The sequence below is a fragment of the Eptesicus fuscus genome, chromosome 8, assembly GCF_027574615.1.
Source record: "Eptesicus fuscus isolate TK198812 chromosome 8, DD_ASM_mEF_20220401, whole genome shotgun sequence".
Lineage (NCBI taxonomy): Eukaryota > Metazoa > Chordata > Mammalia > Chiroptera > Vespertilionidae > Eptesicus > Eptesicus fuscus.
The window spans coordinates 70,419,925-70,442,047 of record NC_072480.1 but is presented as its reverse complement, the minus strand read 5'-3'; the positions used below and the strand labels follow the sequence as shown (position 1 = coordinate 70,442,047).

Genomic DNA, 22,123 nt, shown 5'->3' with positions numbered 1-22,123 from the left:
TGGTAGATTGAGCTAGAGATTTAGATGACTACTATAGTGGAAAATGGTATTTTGGTTTCATAAGAAATATGTTGTATGGTCTATAATGTATGATTTGTCACTAAATTTCCAAAAGGGAAAATTTTTCTTTTGACCAAGAACCCACTGTAATTAATACTTTCCTACCAAACTCATAAGTAGATTTAAGAAGCTTTAACGTGTGATCTGAATTTTAGGAGCTTTATTGATGGGGCAGGAGTGTATGACAAAGTTGATCTAAGAAAGGGTTTTATTTTCTACTTGTTTCAAAGTTTTCCCCAGTAAATTAAGCATTTGCAGAAGAGTTCTAAAAACTTAAGTGACTAGTATGAAATAAATTGCAAGCTATGCCAGGAAACAAAGGTACAGTTTAGTAGAAATATAGAGCTACATAGAAAGTTCATGGCTTGGACAACATTTAATCAAGTACATAAAGTTTCAGTAATTTTTTAAGTAATGTTAAATTTAGATAAGGCTTTTGTTCTTTGTTTTTACAGAAGTTATGTTAAAGATGTCTTTTGAAGTACTTATTAGAATTGATAGGTTACCATGCAAGGAATTTATAAGAAACTTCAGTTCTAAAGATAAGCGCATGCTTGGGAATTCAAAGGGGCAGAAACATAACTAGTAAGGAGAATTTACTTGGGCAAAATTGATTGCCCTCTTGTTTTTTTAAACTTGCATTAAGCATTTGCCACCTCATTTGATATTCAAATTTATATCTATTTTTGTAATTGACTAAATTCCAAATTTTTAAAATTTGACTTTTAGAAATTTCTTCCTTAACTCTAGAAATAGTTTAAAGTAACTTTTTGTGCTAAAATAAAATTTATTTTTGATGGGTTAATAATGTGCTGGTAAATTATAGATTTTCAAAAAAAATCATGTTTCTCCAACAATTTAATTGTAAAATGAAGTCCTTTAAATGCGAAGAAGTATTAAATAACTGATGTGATTGGTTCTTCTTGGGTTCCCATACTTAAAAAGTCAGCTTTGTCTTTTGTACATACGACTTTTTTTTTTTTTTGGCCTTGCATGATATATGATTTGAGGCGATGCTTTTAATTGCTGAAATTACTATCTAAGCAGCAGTGAAACATTAGCATGTTGAAGTTACTGCTGCTGATGCTTTTCACGTAGTATATATAGCTAATTATTCACATTTACTGAAAGTTGATACATGTTCACACATTCCAAAGTTATACAACAGGAATCTTGTGTAGGATTTTAATTTTTGGTCAAATAAAAGTAGGAAGTGAGTTTATACATACATTTATATTTTTCTCAAGGTAAAATGCTGTGGATGTGAGAATATCTGATTTACTAAAAATGGAAGCTATGGCTATTTTCAGACAATGCAAAATTCCTTTATTTCCTCTAGTTAACTTGAAGAGAGGATGTAGGAGCTAAGAGGTCACAACTTAAACTTCACAATGTAAGTTTGCTAAATAAAAAGGTACTAACATATTCACTTTTAATTCTTTTAAAAGATCTTTAAGCTAGTAGCTTTCAAATAAAATTTTAAGAAATTTAAGAACATTTTAGAAATATTTAAGAAACAAATTTATTGAATGCTTTAAGCTTATTAACGACTTATTTTTACCCTTGTGAGTTTATGAATAATACTGCCTGTCCTTTCCTGTGTTTTTTAGCCCTCCTGGAAATCTGCTGTTGTCCTGGAATCGGTTTTTACCGCCTTTGAGTTTTAAAATTATTTCCTTGAGTTGGAGGCTTATTTAAAACTAGCAGTTGAGGAATATAAAGTTTTCTCGAGTAAAGATCAACTTGGAATAATATGTTTTCACAACCTCGCGTATCCTAAATAACGTTTTCGATCTTAAACTAGCCTTTACTATTTTTTTTACACACCCAGTTAAAATATACATTAATTTATGGCTTAGATCTCACAAAACTAATACTTAATGCATTATCAAATCTTCAAATGTTAAAAACAAGGGTGAAAGCAAACTAGTATCTAAACACGATGTTTCTAACATACATTTTCTGTTTTAAATTCAGCTTAGCGGATAAGTTGGGTAAAGAAATACTGCCCAGTTCTTTGCATCTGAAACAAACTGGAGGAAACGGGTTGGGGTTTTTGAAAGCATGTTGTGGATATACGGCATACATTTTTCCCCCAAACTGAACTGTACATTTGTACTGTGCCTAATTTCCTCCGTGTTTGTCTGCTCTTGGTCGTTTAAGAAAGGTCCTCTTTTGGACTTGTTCTGCGCGATTAGATGGAGGGGAAAAGTGGGGGTGGGGGATGCTGTGCTGGGTCTGGTGGGTAGACAGACCATTGTGCTCTCGCACGCAGAGATGTCAAGCTGGCCGCTAGTGGGCGCTGTGGGTCCGTGGAAGTAGTCGTCAGGGCGGCGCTTGTCCAAGTGGTTCTTTGGCAAAGCACTTCTCCAAGAACCCAAGTGAATTCCTGCCACCTCTCCATTTGGGCGCTATTTGATAACCGTCACCCCTAAATTCCCAGCCACCTTAGGGAGGCGTGTGTCCCGGAGGCTAATTAAGGAAAAGTCCCGCGGCCGGCGACACTTCCAAGAAGTGCTGCCTTCGATGCTAAGCAAGGCGCGGAGGATTCAGGGCCAGGACGTCCACGCCCTCAATGTCTGCTGCCCCACCGGCGCCCGGTCCCTGGGGATCACTTGGCAACTCTAGGCCCCGTTGACTTAGGTTGGGCCCCTGCTGACGTTGGTCCTCGAACTCCAAGTAAGTGGCATCTCCCCCCATTAGCCCTCAGGTCTGAAAAGCATCCCTGAGAGGCCTGGTAGAGGAAGGGATGCGCGTGCGGGGTGGGAGTCAGACCATACAGAGGGTTCCCACTTTATATTTAAAGAAGGAAGACGCATGGGGAAATGCACTGCCTTCGACTCTGTCGGTAAAGTTTCGCCCTCTACGTTGTCCCTCTTTCAAAGTTAGGACACTTGCCAGGCAATGAAGTCGCGACCTGGGAACTGGGACAGGTGACCTGGGAACTGGGGCAGGGGACAGTCCCCGCTTCCCACTCGCCCGTCCCCGTCCGCGTCCCTGCCCCGCCGCTCAGGCGCTGCGCGGCGAGCAGGCGGCCTCCTCTCCTTCGCAGACTTCCCTGCGCTCAGCTCGCGTCGCCGCCGGGGGACGGAGGGCGGGGCTCACCTGTCAGCCGGCGCCCCGCCTTGCGGGGCCCAATGTCGGACGGGGGCGGATGACCGACGGGCCAGCAGCCCAACCAACAGGCGCTGCGTGCGGAGGACCAATGGGCTGCGCTATGTGGGGCGGGGCCCCGCGTTTATAGTGCTCTGACAGCGCGCCGGCCGCGCTGACTCTCCTCGGCAGGGACAGCGGCGCTGCCCGGATCTGGTAGCTGCGCGCAGAGCGGGTCCCAGCGCCCTCCCCGCACACAAAGGCCCGCGCGCGTCCGGCGCCCGCGGCTGGGACCGAGCCCCTCCTGCTTGCTCTGCAGGCTGAGAGCCGCGAGGAGTGGGGAGGCTCCCGCGCTCTGGAGACATTCCTCGCTGCTCCGCGCTCCGGGACATGGAATCGCGTCGTCGCGGCGCCCGCGCGCTCGGGCCACTGCCCATCCTCCTGGATCTATAGTGCGCGGCAGCCCCGCTCGGGACGCAGCGCCCGCCGCCCGCGCCCGGTCGTTTCTCCGCCTTTGTGTCCCGGCCGCGCGCCCTCCCTGCCGTCCCGCGCCCGACACCCTGGAGTCGCACGGGAGCCGGCGGTTCGAGCTGGGTCCGGCGCGGCGACCCGGAGCCCCGAGCCCGCCGCGCCGCCGCGCCCCGTGTGTGCGCTCCAGCCTCTCGCCGTGAGGGCCCCGAGGGGAGCGCTCCTGGCGTCGGTGACCGCTGGAGCTGCTCAGCGCGCCCCAGATCTGCCTGCGGTCTCCCCTCTTCTGTCTGGAGAATTAGGGCTTCCGGCCCGCACCCCATACCTCCGCCGTCCCGAGTGCGCGGAGCTGGGAGCGGCTTGGCCATGGCCGTGAGGAGGGACTCCGTGTGGAAGTACTGCTGGGGAGTTTTGATGGTTTTATGCAGAAGTGCGATTTCCAGATCGATAGTTTTAGAGCCCATCTATTGGAATTCCTCGAACTCCAAGTAAGTGGCATCCGCGATCACCCTCGCCACCCCGGGTCTGCCGCGCCGCGCGGTCCGTACGAGAGAAAGGTCGGGCCGCGGAGCCTCAGAGCCCGTTTCTGGAACCTCGGTCTCCCCCCATTAGCCCCCCAGATTCCCGTCTCCCATCCATGCCACATTACACTTGGTAGAGTCTCCTCGCTCGGCTTTCCAGTCGGAGCGCCAGGGCTAAGATGCTCCCTCCCCGCCTTCCTTCCCCCTGGAGCTCCCGGGTGTTAAAAAGCTCCTGGCGGCTCTGTGCCACGTCCGCAAAGGTGTCCGATGGCAATTGGACCCCTTCTTTTCGAGGATGGAGAACAGGGCCACAAACCGGGCTGGCAGGCGCACTGGGGCTGGCGAGCTCTGGAGAGAGGCGGGGATGCTGCGCCCCCGACGAGCGCCCGAGCACGGTGAGGGCCCCGAGGGCGGGCCCCTGGCAGTGGGGCGCACCCCGGAGAAGGGAGCCTGTGGGTCCCTGGGCCGCCCGCCCCGGAGTGCAGGGAGAGCTCGCCGGCTCCGCGGGAGAACTCCAGGGGCGAGCTCCCCGCTCCCCGTCCCAGAGAGGGGCCTTGGGGTTTTCCTGGAGATCCCTGCACGCCGGCCGCTCTCTTCCTTTCTAAACCTGTGGCCGCGAACTCAGTGTGGTCCGATAGCTGACTAGATTTTAAGGACGCTCTTTCCAAAAGCTTAATTCAGGCCCTGCCCAGTCGACCTAGCCGAAGCCTTCACGCCCGGGGAGCCTGGGCTGGAAGGCGATCCTTAGACCCGACTTGCTTTTTATCAAACCGTGCGGCCAGGAGAAAGCCAGGCCTTGTGGAGATTAACTTTTCAGTGTGAGCTGCCAGAGTACATTTAGAATTTAGAAAAGGCGATCCGTCGCTAACTATCTCGCACTTACTCCTCTGTGCGCTCAGTATTGCATATTACCTCATTCTCGGGATGCATTCTGAATCTCAGCCAAAAATATTGTACAGAAGCACGGAATTTTAGCCTTGAGAAAACTTGGGAAAACTATGGAGGCATTGGCTGGTTCCTGGAGTAAGCGTTTGAGACCAGAAGCAAAATCAATGGCCTAATTGAAGTTGAGCAAGTTGGCCATGGAATTTAGGAGTAAAGAGAAGGGGGATTGATTTAGAAATCACATCTTAATTAAAGAAGTATATCCTCGCCTTTAGAAGTGGTCCATTTCAAACCCACCAGTACGCCAACCCAGAATTCCCAAGGACAAGGGCGAGAAACGTCACAGCACTAAAGCGGATCAAACAAATTCATGCACGATGCTAGAGGGCACGTCACAACACTGCTCACATTTAAAAGTTACTTAATGCAGCCTCCTTCCATTTAGCCTCACCTTACACGGGCGTCTTTTGGTTGTTGTTCCTTAATGTAAGATACCGTATTTGCTGAGAAATTAGTGGCAGTGACATCTTGACGCTGATACAGAAGGGTGAGGCACCAGGTGGTGCCAGAAAGCGCCGGGCTCAGACCTGCTCACAGCAGCGGGTGTCCGGCCAGGCGGGCGGGGAGCCCGGAGGAGGCCAGCCAGTGCTCGCTTTGTGCCTACAGAGGTCACTCTTCCATGCGCAATGCTCGCGGCGCCAGCCCTTACCTCTTCCCCCAGGCGGCCTGCGCCGCTCCACTTGGCACTTTCACTGATGTACAATCTTTGGGGGTTGATTCTCTCCCCCCCCCCCTCATTGGGATTTAATATTTGTACTTAAATCTAGTTTCAAGAAATCCCCATTAACTCCTCCAGCGTTCAGCTCTTTATACATATATATATCTTTGCACGATTAGCTACTAGTTTGTGTGTATCTGGGAGGAGCATTAGAAATACCTACTTGGAAAAAAACGCAGAGCAATAATTATTCCAATGTAAGGTTTAGACATTAATATTTCTTTTCCTAACGTGTGTGGGGGCGACTGCTATTTACCCACCGTCCTGATGATTATTTAGCATTAGTCTGCTTTTCCTAGCTGTGGTCACAGATTTAGAGACCTACCGGAGGCCTGCGTTTTAGAGAAAGAAGCTCGCCTCCTTGCACTGCTGATGTTGCTGTTGGCTTGCTTGCTCCGGTCCTCAAGAGTAGAATCTCTTTTATCGTTCTCACGATAATGGCTAGCCTGGAGGACTGGGTCATTTGTCCCTGGAAAAGGTCTACTTAAAGTATGTAGCTCAATGCTAGCGTGAAAGATCAGAAGGATTTCTTCCTGGAGGAATGAATAAAAACCCCTCATGTCACGGGCTCATTTTAGTTGGGGAAGTTGCATATTTATTTCCAGAGAAAAGTTGGTCGGTCAGTGTGATGTGGCAAGAAGGTAATCAAATGCATTGAAGTTTCACATCAGTTCATCTGAACTGGGGAACAACTCATTTGTAATGAAGCAACCATCAGTAATTAGATTTGTTTCATTCAGGGGTCAGCTTTTTTAGCAGGTGGTGGACAGAGGGAGCATGCAGCAGCTGTTTGGATACAGAGTCCAGAAAATCCTTTGTAAATTCACTGTCTCCATAACTACTTGAATCACACTGTCTGCTGCTCCCATCCCTGAGAGTGTATGCAGTAATTGAAAGAAGTTCTACATACTGGAACACTAGCCCTGATGATTATTAACATTGCATCCATGTGCTCTGCTTGAGTTGGATCAGCTGTAGACATTTAGGTTGTTTAAGCAGTGTGTGTGTGTGTGTGTGTGTGTGTGTGTGTGTGTGTTAACCTTGGGAGAGAATAGCAAAACCTGGCTTTTTCATTCATTTCTAGTAGGACAATTTTTTCCAAACATGATGTTCTTGCCAAAATAAAATAGTTGTTTCTTTCTTTCTTTCTTTTTTTTTTTTTTAAATATTGATTTCACTTGAGAGGAAGCAAGTCTGTATTGGTATGGTGAATTCTAGAATGAATTACACCGACTTTGTTGAAAATTTCAGTTGAGCATTAATTTCTTATGTCTAGGGGTGCTATTTCCTACGCACCACATACTAGTTAGTTAACAAAGCATTTTGCTTTTCCCATGTCATTTTTTTCTTACATAATACTAAATTCCTGATACTGATTGACTTGATAGAAAAGAATGGCCGGATAATATCCAGATAACCTATAATACATGGGCTCCATCACAGTCAGGCTCCGAATAAATACGGACCTGTCAGAGATTGATAAAATAAACTACAATGGATAGTGCTGTTTAAACAGCCCATTCAATACCATATATAAGCCAGCCTGCCTTCCATTGTGCCTGAAATTCTTATTTTTGTAGATAAACAAATGCACATTCAGCACTGATTGAATAGCCCCTTGAACTATGCTCCACAGTTTGCGTTTGGGTTAATCTTGTCGGTTTTAATATAGAGAGAAAAAAGCACAAAGCGCCAGGGGTGGAATTGTTAGTGCTTTCACATCCACATTCCTCACGTTTTGTCAGGATGATAAACTGTAGGTAATGGACTGTCGTCGTTCCACCGGACAACTGAGCCAGAGAGAGCACAAAGACAGAGCTAAAGCGATATCTCACAACATGCTTGGTAGCCTTCTTTCAGACGAGGAGAGAATTTATTTGGGAATCGTGTGTCTAGGGACTGCACTTTCTAACCTCAGCAATTACAGCTTCAAGCCTCAGAAATGGGAGCTGGGGGTTAAGATGATTTGTTAAGCACTTGGTCCTAAATCTTCCACAAAGCATAGCTGTTGACACTTGTCCAACCGATGCAAAGAAATGCAAATGACTTCCACATCCCTAAATGTTTCTGACTCCTAGGCTGAAGGATGAGGACAGGTGAATTAGACATCTTTCCCAGGTCAGCTAAAAAGTAAAAATAAAAATAAAAAAGAAAATAAAAAATAAAAATAAATAAAAAAAAATACTACAGATTGGTATGGCTTCTCCACATGGAGTCAGCTGAAGAATAATAATAATGGGTGTATTTCAATTAATTCCCATAAAACCTCTTCTCTGTAAATTTACTGAGATAAATCCTTTAGTTGGTGGATCACCACCATAATTTCCTTCAAATGGAGCCACTAAATCTTTGCTACCTTGCCTTCCGCTGAAATGCGCCAGGTAGCTCCTGGGAGGCTGATTCTGAACATCTACCTGAGAGCAGCATTTCCCAGTGTGTGCTCCTAAGAGGAAAGGATTTGAGACCCCAACCTGACTGCATTGATGCGTCATAGGAATGGGAGTGGCGGGGGAGGGAAATACTCTAGACCCGCACCAAAAGAGAAAAAATTCCTTAAAGAGGGATATTTCCTTAGCACTTTATGAAAACTTTATTCTTAAACTCTCCCCTTGCAAATTAGACAAAAAAAGAAGCGCTCTTCTTTAAGAAATAATGATTAAAATGGTATCCTGCCTGCCTAATCTCTGCCTTCATTTGCTGCTGACATAAAGAGCCTGTTTTTCAGGTCACTTATCATACATCTACATAGATTTGCTTATGAGCTCACCCTTTGTGTGGAGGAGTAGAGCCTTAAATAGGAGTGTTCGACTGTTTAAAATATTTTGATTAAAATATGCAGAACCCATAGAACGATAAGCTTCTAGTTAGGAGTTGGGTCTTTCAGGGAAGAGCCCCCCCCTCCATCTTTTTTTTTTTTTTTTTTTTTTTAAGGGGAGGAATTAGAATGGGGCTGGGAGAGGAATCTAAGAAAAGCAAAGAAGGAAGGATAGCGAATGGGACAGTGTTCCGAACAGCTTGGAAAAACTCCTGTGGCTTCATTGTCTCTCTAAAGCCAAATAATACAAAGACATCAGCAATTCAGCCCTTCTCCCATGATGGAAAATGTAAACCGTTGACATGGCTCCCCTGTTTAACTTGTTTAATTCTCATTTTAAATTCAGTACTATACTAGCCGTGTGAACTCTGAAGATTTCTTTAGTAATCCATTTTGTAGTTCCGAATCAAAAACAAAGTGAAAGGGTCTGACACAATTTGCTTTTATTTTTAGGCAAATCAACCCTGGTCATAGTTAATAAGGGGATTACAACCCAGACTAGGTCTTTACAGATGTAATGTAAATCAAGGGCAGAGTATAAAGAAACTGATCCCTTTTGATTGAAGTATGGTAAAAAGGCATAGAGAAACTAGCAGCAGTAATCTGATTGTATGGCAATAAAACCACCATTTTCTGTCTTTCAGATAAAAATAATGTGGTAAATCCATGCAGTTCATAAGATGTAAAGGCAGATAAAGGGTGAAGCCATGGCAACATATAGATTAGCTTGATGTTGGAAATGACACGTCTCTGAAAAGGGTGTAGAGACGGAGGCCCTTGCTCCAGGCTGTTGCCTATTATGTGAGAACCACACAGACTTGGAAACTCGGATTAGAAAGTATGAAAGCCCTACTTGTGGCCTGGGATGGTGAAAGCAGGAAAGAAAAGCTGCTCAGTTCTTGCTCATTGGTGGCAGATAATATGGCAAAGGTAGATTTCATTGACTGCCTTTTTCAGAGATTGAGATTGGGGCTGATTAAAACTTCAGATCACTGCAGTTGTTAAGGCCTGCAAGATTTTCCTTTTTAACTCCTGGCCTAACAGCGGCAGCCATTCTGTAGGATTAACTGCACTTGGCGGTCCCTGCCTTAATCTATTTGGGCTTCAGGCAGGGACATGCTGGCAGGGAACAGAGACCAGAGGGGAGAGGTAGGGCTGGAGTTATCGCAAAAGAAAACAGAGACCTTTTGATTTCAACCTTCTCCCAGACCCTGAGCCATCAAGCGCAGAGCGGGAGAAGAAAAGGTAAACATGTGTTATTGTCCCTCTCCCTTAGCCAGAGAACTCTTCTCTGAGTTTTGTCCTTCCCACCCTAGGAAAAAAAAAATAAAAATAAATATATATATATGTATAATAAAATCAATAAAAGGGGGAATTTAGTTTTCATTCCCGTCAGTAGTAATCCAACGGGCTCTCTCTAGATGATATTTTACTCATAAATGTGAGTTTTAACCTTTGAGTCCAATGGGCTAGGCACCCTTCATGTAAATAAAAGGCTTGTAAAAATGTTAGCGCTGCCCAGCTTTAACGTCAAATACAATAACAACAAAATCGTCATGCTGCTGCATCTTAATTGCCCCCTGTACCGAGCAACCTTGTAAATAAGCTGTACTTTTGTTTTTGCCTTCCACACTTTCCATTTTAGTCATTAAACAAAATAAGCCATTGAAGCCGTGATTGGGTTACATGCAGAGTGACATCTGCAATTGGGTCAAGCCAGAAAGGAAATACTTGCTTTATTGCCTCCTCTTTGGCCTTGGAGAAAAGTTTCAGCAGTTCCTTAGGAGAGTCTGAACTCTTAAGACATTGACAATACTGAACGCTACAAACACCCCCAGTGCCTTTCCTGATGGAGTGGCTGGCTCAAGGGGAATCGGCGCTGTTTTGCTTACACTACATGGGGCCTTTGTAGACGAACACATTCTGTGAGTGTCTGAAGATCTTCATTAATCCCAAATATTCTATTTCAGACCCATTTCATTGATTCTATTCCTAATTCTCAGGCAGCTGACTTGACCATCTGTTTTGGGCTGTAGATTTATTGCATACGTTGCCTGTTTTTCTGTTCGTTATTATGTGCCTGTCATAGATTAAAACCATTTTTTAAATGATTGCACATAGACCTGCCAAAGCCAATGCCGACTGCTTTACCTTCCTCTCTAACTTAATTCAGTAATCCATATCCAAAGATCCATTGCGTTTGTCTGGATTCATCACACTGAAGGGACACCCCCTAATTTACAAGCTGGTCACATCCAAGCACCTTGCATTCTGCATTTGACAATGATTGCTAATGGCCCATTCAGCTAAAGTATTTGCTTGTTAACAGGGAACAGAGCATGATAAATGTCCAGCAAGCTTGCGGCCTCCTTCAGCTTTTCAGTTGCAGACTGGTGCATATTTATGGCAGGCAGATGACAAAAGAAGAAGCTGAATTGCCCTGGCCTCCAGCTTTCTATGAGGACCAGGGTTAAAGTGATTAGAGAAAGGATGCAGGAAAAAGCCCTGCCACTTGTTTACTAGCCATCATCCTGCTCTGACCATATTTCAGAAGTGTTACACGTAAGGATGGTTGAATCTGGCTCACCAGTAAAAAGTGTAGGTGATCAATTATGAAATGTTTTCCGTGCCCACTGAATGCCAGGTAAACCTACTTCTGTTGCTCCCGCAGCAAATCAGCAGTGGCGCTTCATTTTCCTTTTCACGTATAAATTCAAACATGTAATTCTAGTCCAAAGCATTTTGTGACAGGTGAGTGCATGCTTGCTGATTTCAAATAAATAACATAGTAGGAGAGTGCTCCATTAAAGAAAAACAAGTTGTTTCTGCCCTTAGTAACTCTCTAAAGAAAACATAGGGAAACGTGGCAGTAGTGAAGTATTAATAGTTCGCTCTTTTCTTTCTCTAAAGCATGGTGAGATAAACGTTCTGACCGTACCCAGTAGTGGGCAGACATTCTGAAGGCTGGGACTGGAACGCTGGTGCTCTGCCTTGCTCTGAAAACTTTGCAGGCGCTGGAGATTCTTCATGCTTTCTATATAACACTATTAAACAGTCCGGCTCATTTTCTCCATTTAAGTTTGGTTGCATCTGATTTTGACTACAGGCCTTGTGTCATTCATCCAATACTTGCCAGTTAAGCACCTATAGCGTCTGAGGCATTACTCTGTGTTTTTTTTTATGGATGCATTACTCCTGTGTCACCCCAGAATAGGTACGAGTGCTACCCACGTTTTTTGAAACCGGTGTTGTCAGTGTGTGTTTGTGTTGGACAAAAACACGTGACTATAGACAGTCCTGGGCGTCTGCTTGTTTGGTAGGGGTGTGCATTGGGGTGAGGGGGGTGCAACTCCCTGCCTTCTGCCTATTCTACTGTAGCTCCGCAGTCTGCACTCCCTGCAGGATACTAAGCTCGATGCATCTCAGAATCGCTGACCTACAGAGCCAGAGAGTCTGAAATGTCTCCTCCAGCTTCTCGTTGGCCTCTCGTGTTCCAGCCTGGGAACCTGAGGCCCGGCGTGGTTTCACCACCGGATGGAATGCTTCTGAATCTGGCCTGAACACATTTGCCCTGAATACGAACTGCCATAATAGTGAGTGAGGCTGGGCCAATTATGTCCAAGGCCAGCTCAGAATGTTTATCAACCTGCAGAAGAGATAGAACATGTTAGTTTTCAGTTTACTACAAGAAGTACATTTGGGGTACATATTGGATAAAAACGAACATTCCCAAACCCCCCTTTGCCTGTGAGAAAATGGATCTTTATTATAATAGACTGCCCCATAAAGTTCACAGTTTCCCCTCTTTATGATGTAGCAGATCAAACATCATTTCTTTAAGTATTTTTCTCTGTAATCCCACAGCAATTTAGTTAAATACCCAGGGCATAGGAAGATCGTTATACACTGCACTGTCATGATTCACATGCAAGTCTTAATCCCCTTCATTGCCACCCTCCCCATCCCTACAAGGCAGGGACAGGAATGATTTCATTTCAGCATTTTCTACTAGCTAGCATTGACATCCAGTAAGTATTGGTTGAATGAACGGACACAACCCAAATGTATGTTTACGGCTGCCTACTTTGTATTAACATATCACCTGCTACTGGAGCTCTATCTTTAGATCAGGAGCTCTAGAACGTTGAGGCTTCAGAATCACCTGGAGGGCTTGTTAAAAGGGGACTCCTGGCCCCGCCCCTAGGATTCCGGATTCCTGAGGTCTGGGTGGGACTTGAAACTTACATTTCTAACTAGCTCTCAGTTGATGCTGATGCTGGTCTGAGACCACACCTTGAGAACCTTTGCCTTTGAGCAAACTTTTTGGAAAACTGTACAACATTAGGTCATCGTACTCATAAAGGCTGTTCTGGGATCTCTGAAGAAATCTGTGGCCCTGCCTCACTGCTGTGTGCCCCCATTCTTGCCTCTTTGGAGGCCATCAGGGATCATCTAGATCAGGGGTAGGGAACCATTTTTCTAGCAAGGGGCCATTTGGGTATTTATAACATCATTCGAGGGCCATACAAAATGATCAACTTAAAAATTAGCCTGCTATATTTGGTCAAACATTTCATGAACTCACCCCTAATACTTTAGCAGGGCCAGACCAAACGAGCTAGAATCTAGATAAGTGACGGTGGATAATTCCTTTATTTATTCAACAAGTATTTAGGAACTGTGAGGTCTATTACTAGACCCTGAGAATACAAAGAACAATCTCTACCCTCCAAAGATTTACATCCTAAGGGGAGTGGAGGGAATCCTGGTGGGAGCAAAGGCATTTCGTGATGTGGTGCATAGGGCTGTGTGCTTTGGGGACACAGAGAAAGGCAGTGGTGTTCATTCTGGAGGGGTGTCCAGAAAAGCAGCCCCAGGGAAGGGAAACTGAGTCTAGAGAGAAAGCAGGCATCTGAAAGCAAAATACACAGTAGATGTCTGCAGTAAGCAACTCGAAGTAATAACATTTCAGCTAAGGGAGCTGTGTCTCTATAAAGTGTACATCTGCAAACACCTACATTATTTTATCAGAGCATAACTCAAAGACAGAACCCACAAACGAAACATATCGACCATGTGGGATAGTGAACCCAATGGCTTTTCAGCTACCTTATTAATAGGAGAATTAGCAGTATCCTATGTCAAAAGGCTTGTGTTGATCATGGAAAGGTCAGGCAATTGGATTTAGGGAAGACAACCCGGTAAGTGATCTTTTAGTTTAGATCAAAGTACGTGCTTTTGGAATCTGGCTGTCTGAGCCCAATCCCAGTTTAGTTCATTTTTAGCTGTGAAACTTTGGAAGCAGTATCCCCTGTGTGTCTCTCAGTTGTCCTGTCTCTAAAATGGGAACAATTATCTAATAGTACTGAATAAAAGAGTAATAAAATTGTGGTCAGGACTTAAAGAGTGTATTTAGCTTTGTGCTTGCCACAATGAGCCAATATATGTCAGCTATTGTTAATTAAAATTAATTGAATATCTACTGGTTCAATTTGCCTTTCACATACAAACGCAGAATAAATAAAAGTAAAGTGTTAATAAAATTTTTCACATGGCACTTTCACCTTTTATAGGCTGTGATGTTCCATTGTGGCTTTTTAGCTGCCAGACTTTTAAACATTCTTTAAGACTTTTCTGCTCTATGAAGCACCTTTTAATTCCCCTTCTACTACCAAAATTGGGTACTCTCTTTTGTGCTTTCTACCCCTGATGCTTTGTTGTGACATTCATAGCCCTGGACTCACTCCTTCAACTTCACCAGAGAGGGAGGAGTATCTGGGCAGAATTCACTTTGTGTGTTTTACTGCATGTACAGTAAGAGATTGGGTTGTTGAATAAAAACACGAATTCGGCCTGTAGGGAGGGCAGTGTAGCATTTTTTGCATTAATATTAAATGGTATTTCTTATTTAGAAACCTACTTCCCTGGTGGGCATAGTATATTTTATTGAACAAGGTTGCATATAGCTTACTATGTGCCAGCTGCTGTTCTCATTGCTTGACCAATGCATTCAGCCGTCATAGTCACCATCGGAGTGGTACTTTTATGATTCCCATAGTACCAATGGGGAAACTGAGGCACAGATTGGTTAATTATCTTGCCCAAAGTCCTATAGCTAATAAGTGCTACAGTGTGCACTGGAACCTGATTACTCTGGTTCCAGAACCCCTCCTAATTCCCTGCCTCTCTTTCTTATGCTGTGGCATGGAATAAGTAGAAATTGTGTACTAAATTATGTGTTTGCTCAAAGCAGTACACACAAGGTACAGAAAAAGAAAGTTTTGGGTACAACTCTTTCCTTGTCCATCTTGACGTATAGTCTTTTTCTCTGATGGGCATGCAATTCTAAATCGATCCTTTAAGTCTTTGACATAACAAGGTTGTACCCAGTGGGGACTAGTTATGAAAGTGTGTAATATTAATGCACTTAGTGGGTATCACTCCTTTAATATCTGCTTGTTTGTTTGCTGGGAGAAAAAGTCAGATTTCCGAGGAGAGCTGCATTTGGTTCTACGCGGAGTGTGTGTCAAGCTAAGGAGATAGTATGACATCTTTTTTAGAGTCTAGTCACAATTAAATGCCATTTTATTTTGGATTTTGGGAGCCGTGCCAGCTTCCAGCTTGTCAGAGCTGAGAAGACTCAAATCAAGTCCAGGCCTATTTCTACAGCAAACTGGGATTCTGGCGCCTTGCCTGTGGATTCATTCAGTATAGCCCATCTGGCTTTTGATGTTCGGCAAGTTTGGAGCAGTTTGTCTCAGGAAGCCAGGCGGCAAGTATTGGTGGGCCTGGGGTTCTCTTGACTCCGGACTGAGCCTCTCCGGATGGCATTTCCCCGGGACTTATCATCTGCTTCTACCTGTGCACCAAGCAGCCAGCGGGAGGGCCAAATCACCAGATCTTTATTTCTCTTAGAGGGCCCCAGGGCATCCTCTTATCTCCTCCTGTCCAATTGCCTTCCTTTTAGTTCAGGAGCAGCTGAATACCTTAGCTCTATTTACCTTTGGGGGTGTTTTGTTTTTTTGGTCAAGGTAAGGCCAGGCTGCTCTCGGTGACTGAGCAGGAAATATATTGTCCCACAGGGTTACAATGGCACACCATTCTCATGTTTCTAAGATACACAATTTTGGGGTAATCTTTAGGGAAGCCAGTAGCAACCCAATTGGTTTTACTCTTTTCACAAATTAGCAGTGCAGACCTGGCTGTTGTGCAACCTGTCTGGTTTCTCTTCCCTCTCTCCCACTCTCTGGGCTGTCACCAGGCTGTAGAAGGTGCAGGAAAATGTCTCCTGTCATATGCCCACCTCCCACCTATCCCTCACCCTGCTCTGGAGCCGGGAAGGAGGAAGTATTCAGGAGGCGGCTATAAAGCGATTATGCACAGCCTTATAAATTGTGTTGCTAGCCTTATTATGCTTGGCTGGCAAGAAGAATCTCATCTTACATCAAGAGAGAACGAAAAGAATGTTGTCTCTTCTCAAACCTTACTTATCAAAGTATTCATCCTTTATTTACACTGACACCTATTGACCTCCCATTCTATACAAGGCGCGGGGAGGACAGGGCGCTGAGGTCCAAGGGTAAATGCAACAGGCTGAGTCCTAGAGGCACACTTCAGCTCGGAGAGCAAGCACTGGACGCCTTTGGTGTGTCCACCCTTCCTTTCAGAGCCGTTTGCCCCACCAAAGTTTCATTCCCCCATAAACCATGGGTGAATTGTTTTTCGAAATAGGCAAGATTCTTTAAAATAAAAAAAAATAAAAAAGTGATGATGGGAATGAAAGGCATGGGGAGGGGTTGATAGAAAAGATACACCCAAATTCTAGGCTGTGATATTGCTATGTGCTAAGACCTTAATTCCATTTCTTTGAGCTGTTAAAATGCCAACGCATTCCCGGTATGATTTACGCGTGCCTTTCATCTCTGTGATTTTCCCACTCGGGTAGATGATCACATAGATCTCCACGCTTCTATCTAAAACAACAGAGAACCGGCTGGAAATGCCCTTTAACTTTCCTTCTCTGTGAAAGGCATTTTTCTTTCTGGGGCCTCACCTATAAATAACGAGAGTCCCACCTTCCTTTATAGACTCTGGCTAAAAGCATGGTTTGGAACAAGACCGTGCAGGTGCCAACAGCTTACAGCTGGGAAAGAGGCCCGCACTGTCTCCTGCCTCCCAGGGTTGTGAAACACTCGTTTCAGTAATGGAGCCAGCGTGGTCAAGCCAGCATGACAAAGGTTGGCCTCAGTGATTCACTCTCTGGTTCGTTTTCCCACTGCACAGCGTTGCATCCCAGGCTTACTGTTCAAGTCCCTCAGTGTTGCTCTACCTGACATTCAGTGCAGCATTCGTTCAGTATAGAATGTATTGCAGATTTTCTTTCTCGGAAAGTTTTGAAGGAGGGGCTGTTTTAGAGCCACGGGTCCCTGTGAACTGTGAAAAGAAAACAAGGATATCTGTGTATCACACACACTTAAAGTTTGACTTACAGGTGAAGGTACCTTTTTTAACCTCAGCTTGCGATAGGCTGTCCTATCATGAATGGCAGGTTTTTATAGACAGTGAAAATCATGGTATGGATAAAAGTGAAGTAATGACTCGGGTTATTTTCCTGCAAGAAAATGTAAGCTCTGAGAATATTACCTTTGAGGATTTAAAAATAAAATGTATTCTAGCCACCAGTGTTTTGAGCATTATATCACAAATAAAAGACAAGATTAACATCAGAGGGAGTCAGTTTTCATTCAGTTGTGCAGCATTGTAGGCTGTGAAATTTAATCTTATTTTGACTTGTATGGTAATTGCAGAATGACAGAGGGAAATGGATTAAGTTTAAATAAAAGTATACACATCAGCACGCACAGACTGTTAAATGCAAGTGGAGGTCACTGGGCCAAGAATGTATTGCAGATTAGAATTTTATAAATAAAACTTTCCTGTGGACTAGTTTAATGCTTTTTTTTTTTTGAGTATGTGCACAGATGAAGAGGCACAAATACTGTAGCACCTCACCTTGAAGAGTTGCTAAACTGGTTTACAGGCCTATAGGCTCACAGTGCACTTGAATTCCTGTGCTTCTCATCTTTCCCTTTCTTGAAAAGATTTTGCTTGTCATTGGTGTGAAGTTTGAAATGCACACCCCTCCTCTTAGTTCTCGGATTTATAACACGTTAATGGCCCCAAATTGTATAGCCTGCTTTTATTTCCCTTTTCTTTTCCTTGAATACATCAGGTTCATGTTGCAGATAATATTTGTTTCAGAAAAGTGTAAAAGAAGGGGCACCTGTGAAAACAGACAATTGTTCCAGCGCACATACACATTCGAATTAAAGCAGAAAATGTCAGTTACAGCCTCCAGTTACTACCTTGTTTCTTGGAGGTTTAAAGCCACTAGTGCAGGAGGTAGTGGCACACTCTCTGGAAGTTTTAAGCTAATTATTTGTTACTCCAAGCAGTGGGATCTGGTAACCTAATTCCGCATAAACCTGACACCCAATAGCTACACCGCACTATCTCTCTGGTTTCAGAATATGTTTGTAAAGAAAATTGTTCTGATGTTAAAGTGCAAAAGGGGGCAGTAAAGTGCTATGCACAAAAAAGGAAAAATGTTTCCCCAAGTATTTCTTATGGCCGATATTGCCTAAGTCTTTTTTTTTTTTTTTGGGGGGGGGGGGCCCTGTTTTTACTTACTTATTTATTTATATATTTTATAACAAACTCTCCTGCTTGGGGCTTTTAGAAAATATCTTATTAAGCAGTAGCAGCAATCTAGCATTTACTGAACGTAATGCAAAAGTGAGTATCCTGCCTGTTTATGAAATGTGCCATCAAATCCACACACTCATGAACGTGTCCTTCTTCCGCAGTGTTTACACTCCCCAAGTGCATAGAGCATTTCCGAAAGGAATCTTGGGCTTCTGTGTTCATCCTATTCTGTCTCCCTAGAGACTGCAAGGCCCAAGTGCACGGTGAAGTTACGGGTCAAGGGCTTGGGCAGCGTGCATCTTTTGTCAGCAGGTAACCGGACAGGCCAGCCAGTTACAGCAGAGCAGCAGGGAGCTTTTCCTCCTTCGGAATCTCAGACTCACCCAGTTGATGAACTGACAGCTCTCCTTCCCTGCAGCCTTTGGCATTTAAGTAAAATGAACTGGAAGCATTTTATGGGAAAAGGGCGTGTTTTCTAAAATGTGGTAAAAAGACAGAACTTTGACTTGTGAACAAGTCTACGTCGTGATACGCTGTGATTTTTGGTACGCCACCTGCTAAGGTAAACCCGTCCCTAAAGTTCCTGAAGCTGGCATTCCGCGTCCCTACACTGTTAGCCAGCTCCCAGATGGGTGCAGTTCAGTGATGAAGCATAAATTCTGTCTATCCCATATGTTTTTTTTTTTTGTGTTTGAATGAACTAGTACATTGCATAGTAGCTGTTACAACAGCTTTTGTGGACTCAAAAACGGATTTGTTAAATAGATCCCAATTCAGATTATAACTGTTTTAAAAATCTGATTTTAGAGAGGGAGGAAAGGAGAGAGGGAGAAAGAGAAACATCAATGTGAGAAATAACATCCACCAGTTGCTTCCTGGCGGGGACTTGAACCTGCAACCTTCCAGTGCACAGGATGATACTTCAGCCAACTGCCAAGTCTATAATAACTTTTTTTTTTTTAGTTAAGCTTTCTAAGGAATTGCATCAAAAAAGTTGAAAAGTCTACAGGCTTTAAATATGTTTAATGCTTATTTTAAAAGCCAGAGTTATGAAAGCTTGCTCAAGAAATGATAGAGTCTGTTCTTTGAAACGGTACAAAAATAATGTTCCAATCTGATCCCAAAAATCATGTAGTGTTTATTGCAGAAACTTCTGAAAAAACCCAGACAGCTAAAAATTAGAGTATAAAGCATATATTCTGATGATATAATTTTGAAATGAAAGGAAACATAAAAGCAATGCTCCATGAAAAAAATAATTATTTACTTATGAATCCAATTCTGCTTGGCAGTTTGCTCCAGAGACAGATCATCCCAAGTAGAACTCCTATCCCCACAGTGTGCACACTGGCAGGACTGGCCTTGGTCCTGTGGCATGAGTACCATCGTTCTATTTTCAGGTGGACAGTACCTGCCATAAGTGTGCAGAATATTAGGAAAAAATTTTCCCCAAGTATTTCTTATGGCCGATATTGCCTAAGTCTTTTTTTTTTTTGGGGGGGAGGGAGCCCTGTTTTTACTTATTTATTTATATATTTTATAACAAACTCTCCTGTTTGGGGCTTTTAGAAAATATCTTATTAAGCAGTAGCAGCAATCTAGCATTAAATGAAAGGTACTTAATATTAGGAACTTAAGTAGATTGTTCTGTGCATAATGGTAAATTTGAAATGGCTCTGGGTAGGAGTTGACACTTTTTAAATCAGAAACACCATTGTCACGTCTGGTTGGAGGGGCTTTGCCTGATCCAATCATTTGTTTGGCCACAGAAACTGGTCATTCTGGTCAATATGTCTTCATTTTCGCCTCTTTTATTCTGCATCAGCTTCATATTTTTGCATTTGTTACAACATTTTGAGTTGCCCTTGCTCATATGGTAGTTTGGCATATTTATTGCTTTCTTTAAGAAGACCCAGCTCTTTCATATTTCATGTATATTTTCACAGGCTTATTATCAGGATCAAAGGGGCCATTCAGTCATTTGGCTGTTCTCCTAGGTGAACCTCGAGGAAAAGTGGAAGAAGTCTTTGGATGGTTGTCCTGAGGTGAATGTGTTATGGTCAGAGGCCAGGCAGGAGAGGGTAGGAGAGGAAAGAGAAAGGGAAAAGGGGGCACCCGCAGGGGGCTGGAAAGTGCACTTGTGGTTCCACTACAGAGCTATCCCCAAGCATCTCAGCTCCTGGCTTCCCGGGCATCCCCTCGTTCCACCCAGCCAGGTTCAGAAGTCAATTGGGCAATCATGGCCTCCATCTGATTTATCCCGCGAGACCTGATAATGCAATACTGGTCAATAGAAGAATCCAGGCTTGAGATCACAACTTGTGATGTTCTGCTCTATCGAAGAAAATTGCGTGTCACGATCCCTAAACTCCTAAGTGGCTGGTTTGTGCTGTAAATGCATTGTGCTAGCTTTTTAAACAAGCATGGGTTCCTAGAGTGGATTTAAACTTTAAAGAATACCATGTCACACAATGTCTGTATTGTAAAAATAATTTCTCCAAAGATGAACATGAAGTTGAAATGTGTAATTTAGATTATTAGAGATCTAATTTAGATTATTAAATATTAATGTCTAATTTAGGTTATTAGATTGATTCAAAGTATTCCCCAGGGAAGAATTACAGTCTGGTTTTCAGAGTAACTTTTAAAAACTTGGATTAAGTTCAATAGGGAATCGGAAGATAAAAACATACATCGAATCATTTCATTTCGGGCAGGTTACATGTGGAACCCTACTTCGGGTGTCCATTTTATTCTGTCTCTGTACTATATTTGATTCAAAGTCATCACATTTATTGTCTTGCTTGGGAATGATTCATTGCGGGGCGGGGGTGGGGGATGGGGAGGACACAGGAGTTGCCTCTTTCTGCTCAGCCCGCCCCACTCTCGTAGCATCCCATGGAAGCCCTTCCATGAGAAGCCACAGCACCAATGTCCGGGAAACAGTGCTGAGCCCCAGTTCTCCTGATGGGGAGGCAAATCCGGCTTCCCCCTCTCAGGAAGGCAGCGAGGTGACGGCTCTGCCCTTAAGTAGCCTGGCTCAGGAAGAAACTGGCCTGACAGTGTTCTCTCTCCTACGTAGGACATGAAGCACGATTGATCTTCTTTGTCTTTTGGTTTTGTATTAAACACCAACAGACTTGATTAAATGATGCCTCTAACCACTTTTTACTTGGGATCTAGTTTAATAAAAACAACCTCACCTGTGTGATATGTAGTATAATTATGGGGCTTTTCCTCCGTGCGCCTTCTGGTTACACGATGAACATTATTTCATCACACAAAAAGAAATCTATATGTGACATCCACTCTGGATGGCCAGTTTAGTCATTTAAAATCGGCCAGTTGTCACCATCATAGTTGTTTTTTTGACACATCCTAGTCAACAGAAGTGTAGTATTGAATATTGCAAAATATTTGGGGAAGTTTCTTTTGGTTCTTGGTCACCTTTTGGCTGGTGGCCTCCTAGGGGAAGGCAGGGATATCAGATTGCTGCTCTCATGAGCCGTGGCCTCTGGTTCTCTTACCTCAGAAGCAGCCTCGGCTTTGGGCACAACCACGGTGATTGGCCTGGAGCTAGACGGAGGTGCTCGAAAGCTTGTGTGCAGACTGATTTTCTCTTGATTTCCTTTAACTTTATGGCTTGGCTGTGAAAAGCTCAACTTAAGAAAAAAATTCATTTCACAAACCAGATTTATGCTGTAATGTAATGCAGTCAGAACTGAAAAGTGTGCAGAGAAAGGGGGCTTTTCCTGTTGTGCCTGGTGTTTGGCACAGGTGTATCCTCACCTGTTTTGC

At 43.9% G+C, this 22,123-nt stretch overlaps 1 protein-coding gene across 2 annotated transcripts in view; it reads left to right on the top strand.

Annotated features, from left to right (window-relative positions):
- The first annotated feature begins 2,692 nt into the window (after positions 1-2,692).
- Positions 2,693-22,123, top strand: part of EFNB2 (ephrin B2) — a 43,821-nt gene continuing 24,390 nt past the window's right edge. Inside the window, exon 1 of one of the 2 annotated variants that reach the window (XM_054719958.1) lies at positions 2,693-2,739. Coding sequence is in view for 1 of the 2 variants with exons in the window: in XM_008143951.3 (XP_008142173.1) it covers positions 3,988-4,109 (122 nt within the window). In the remaining variant the exon portion in view is untranslated. Of the gene's footprint in view, positions 2,740-3,607; positions 4,110-22,123 lie in introns of those variants that run through there. The other variant, XM_008143951.3, reaches the window with a different exon arrangement.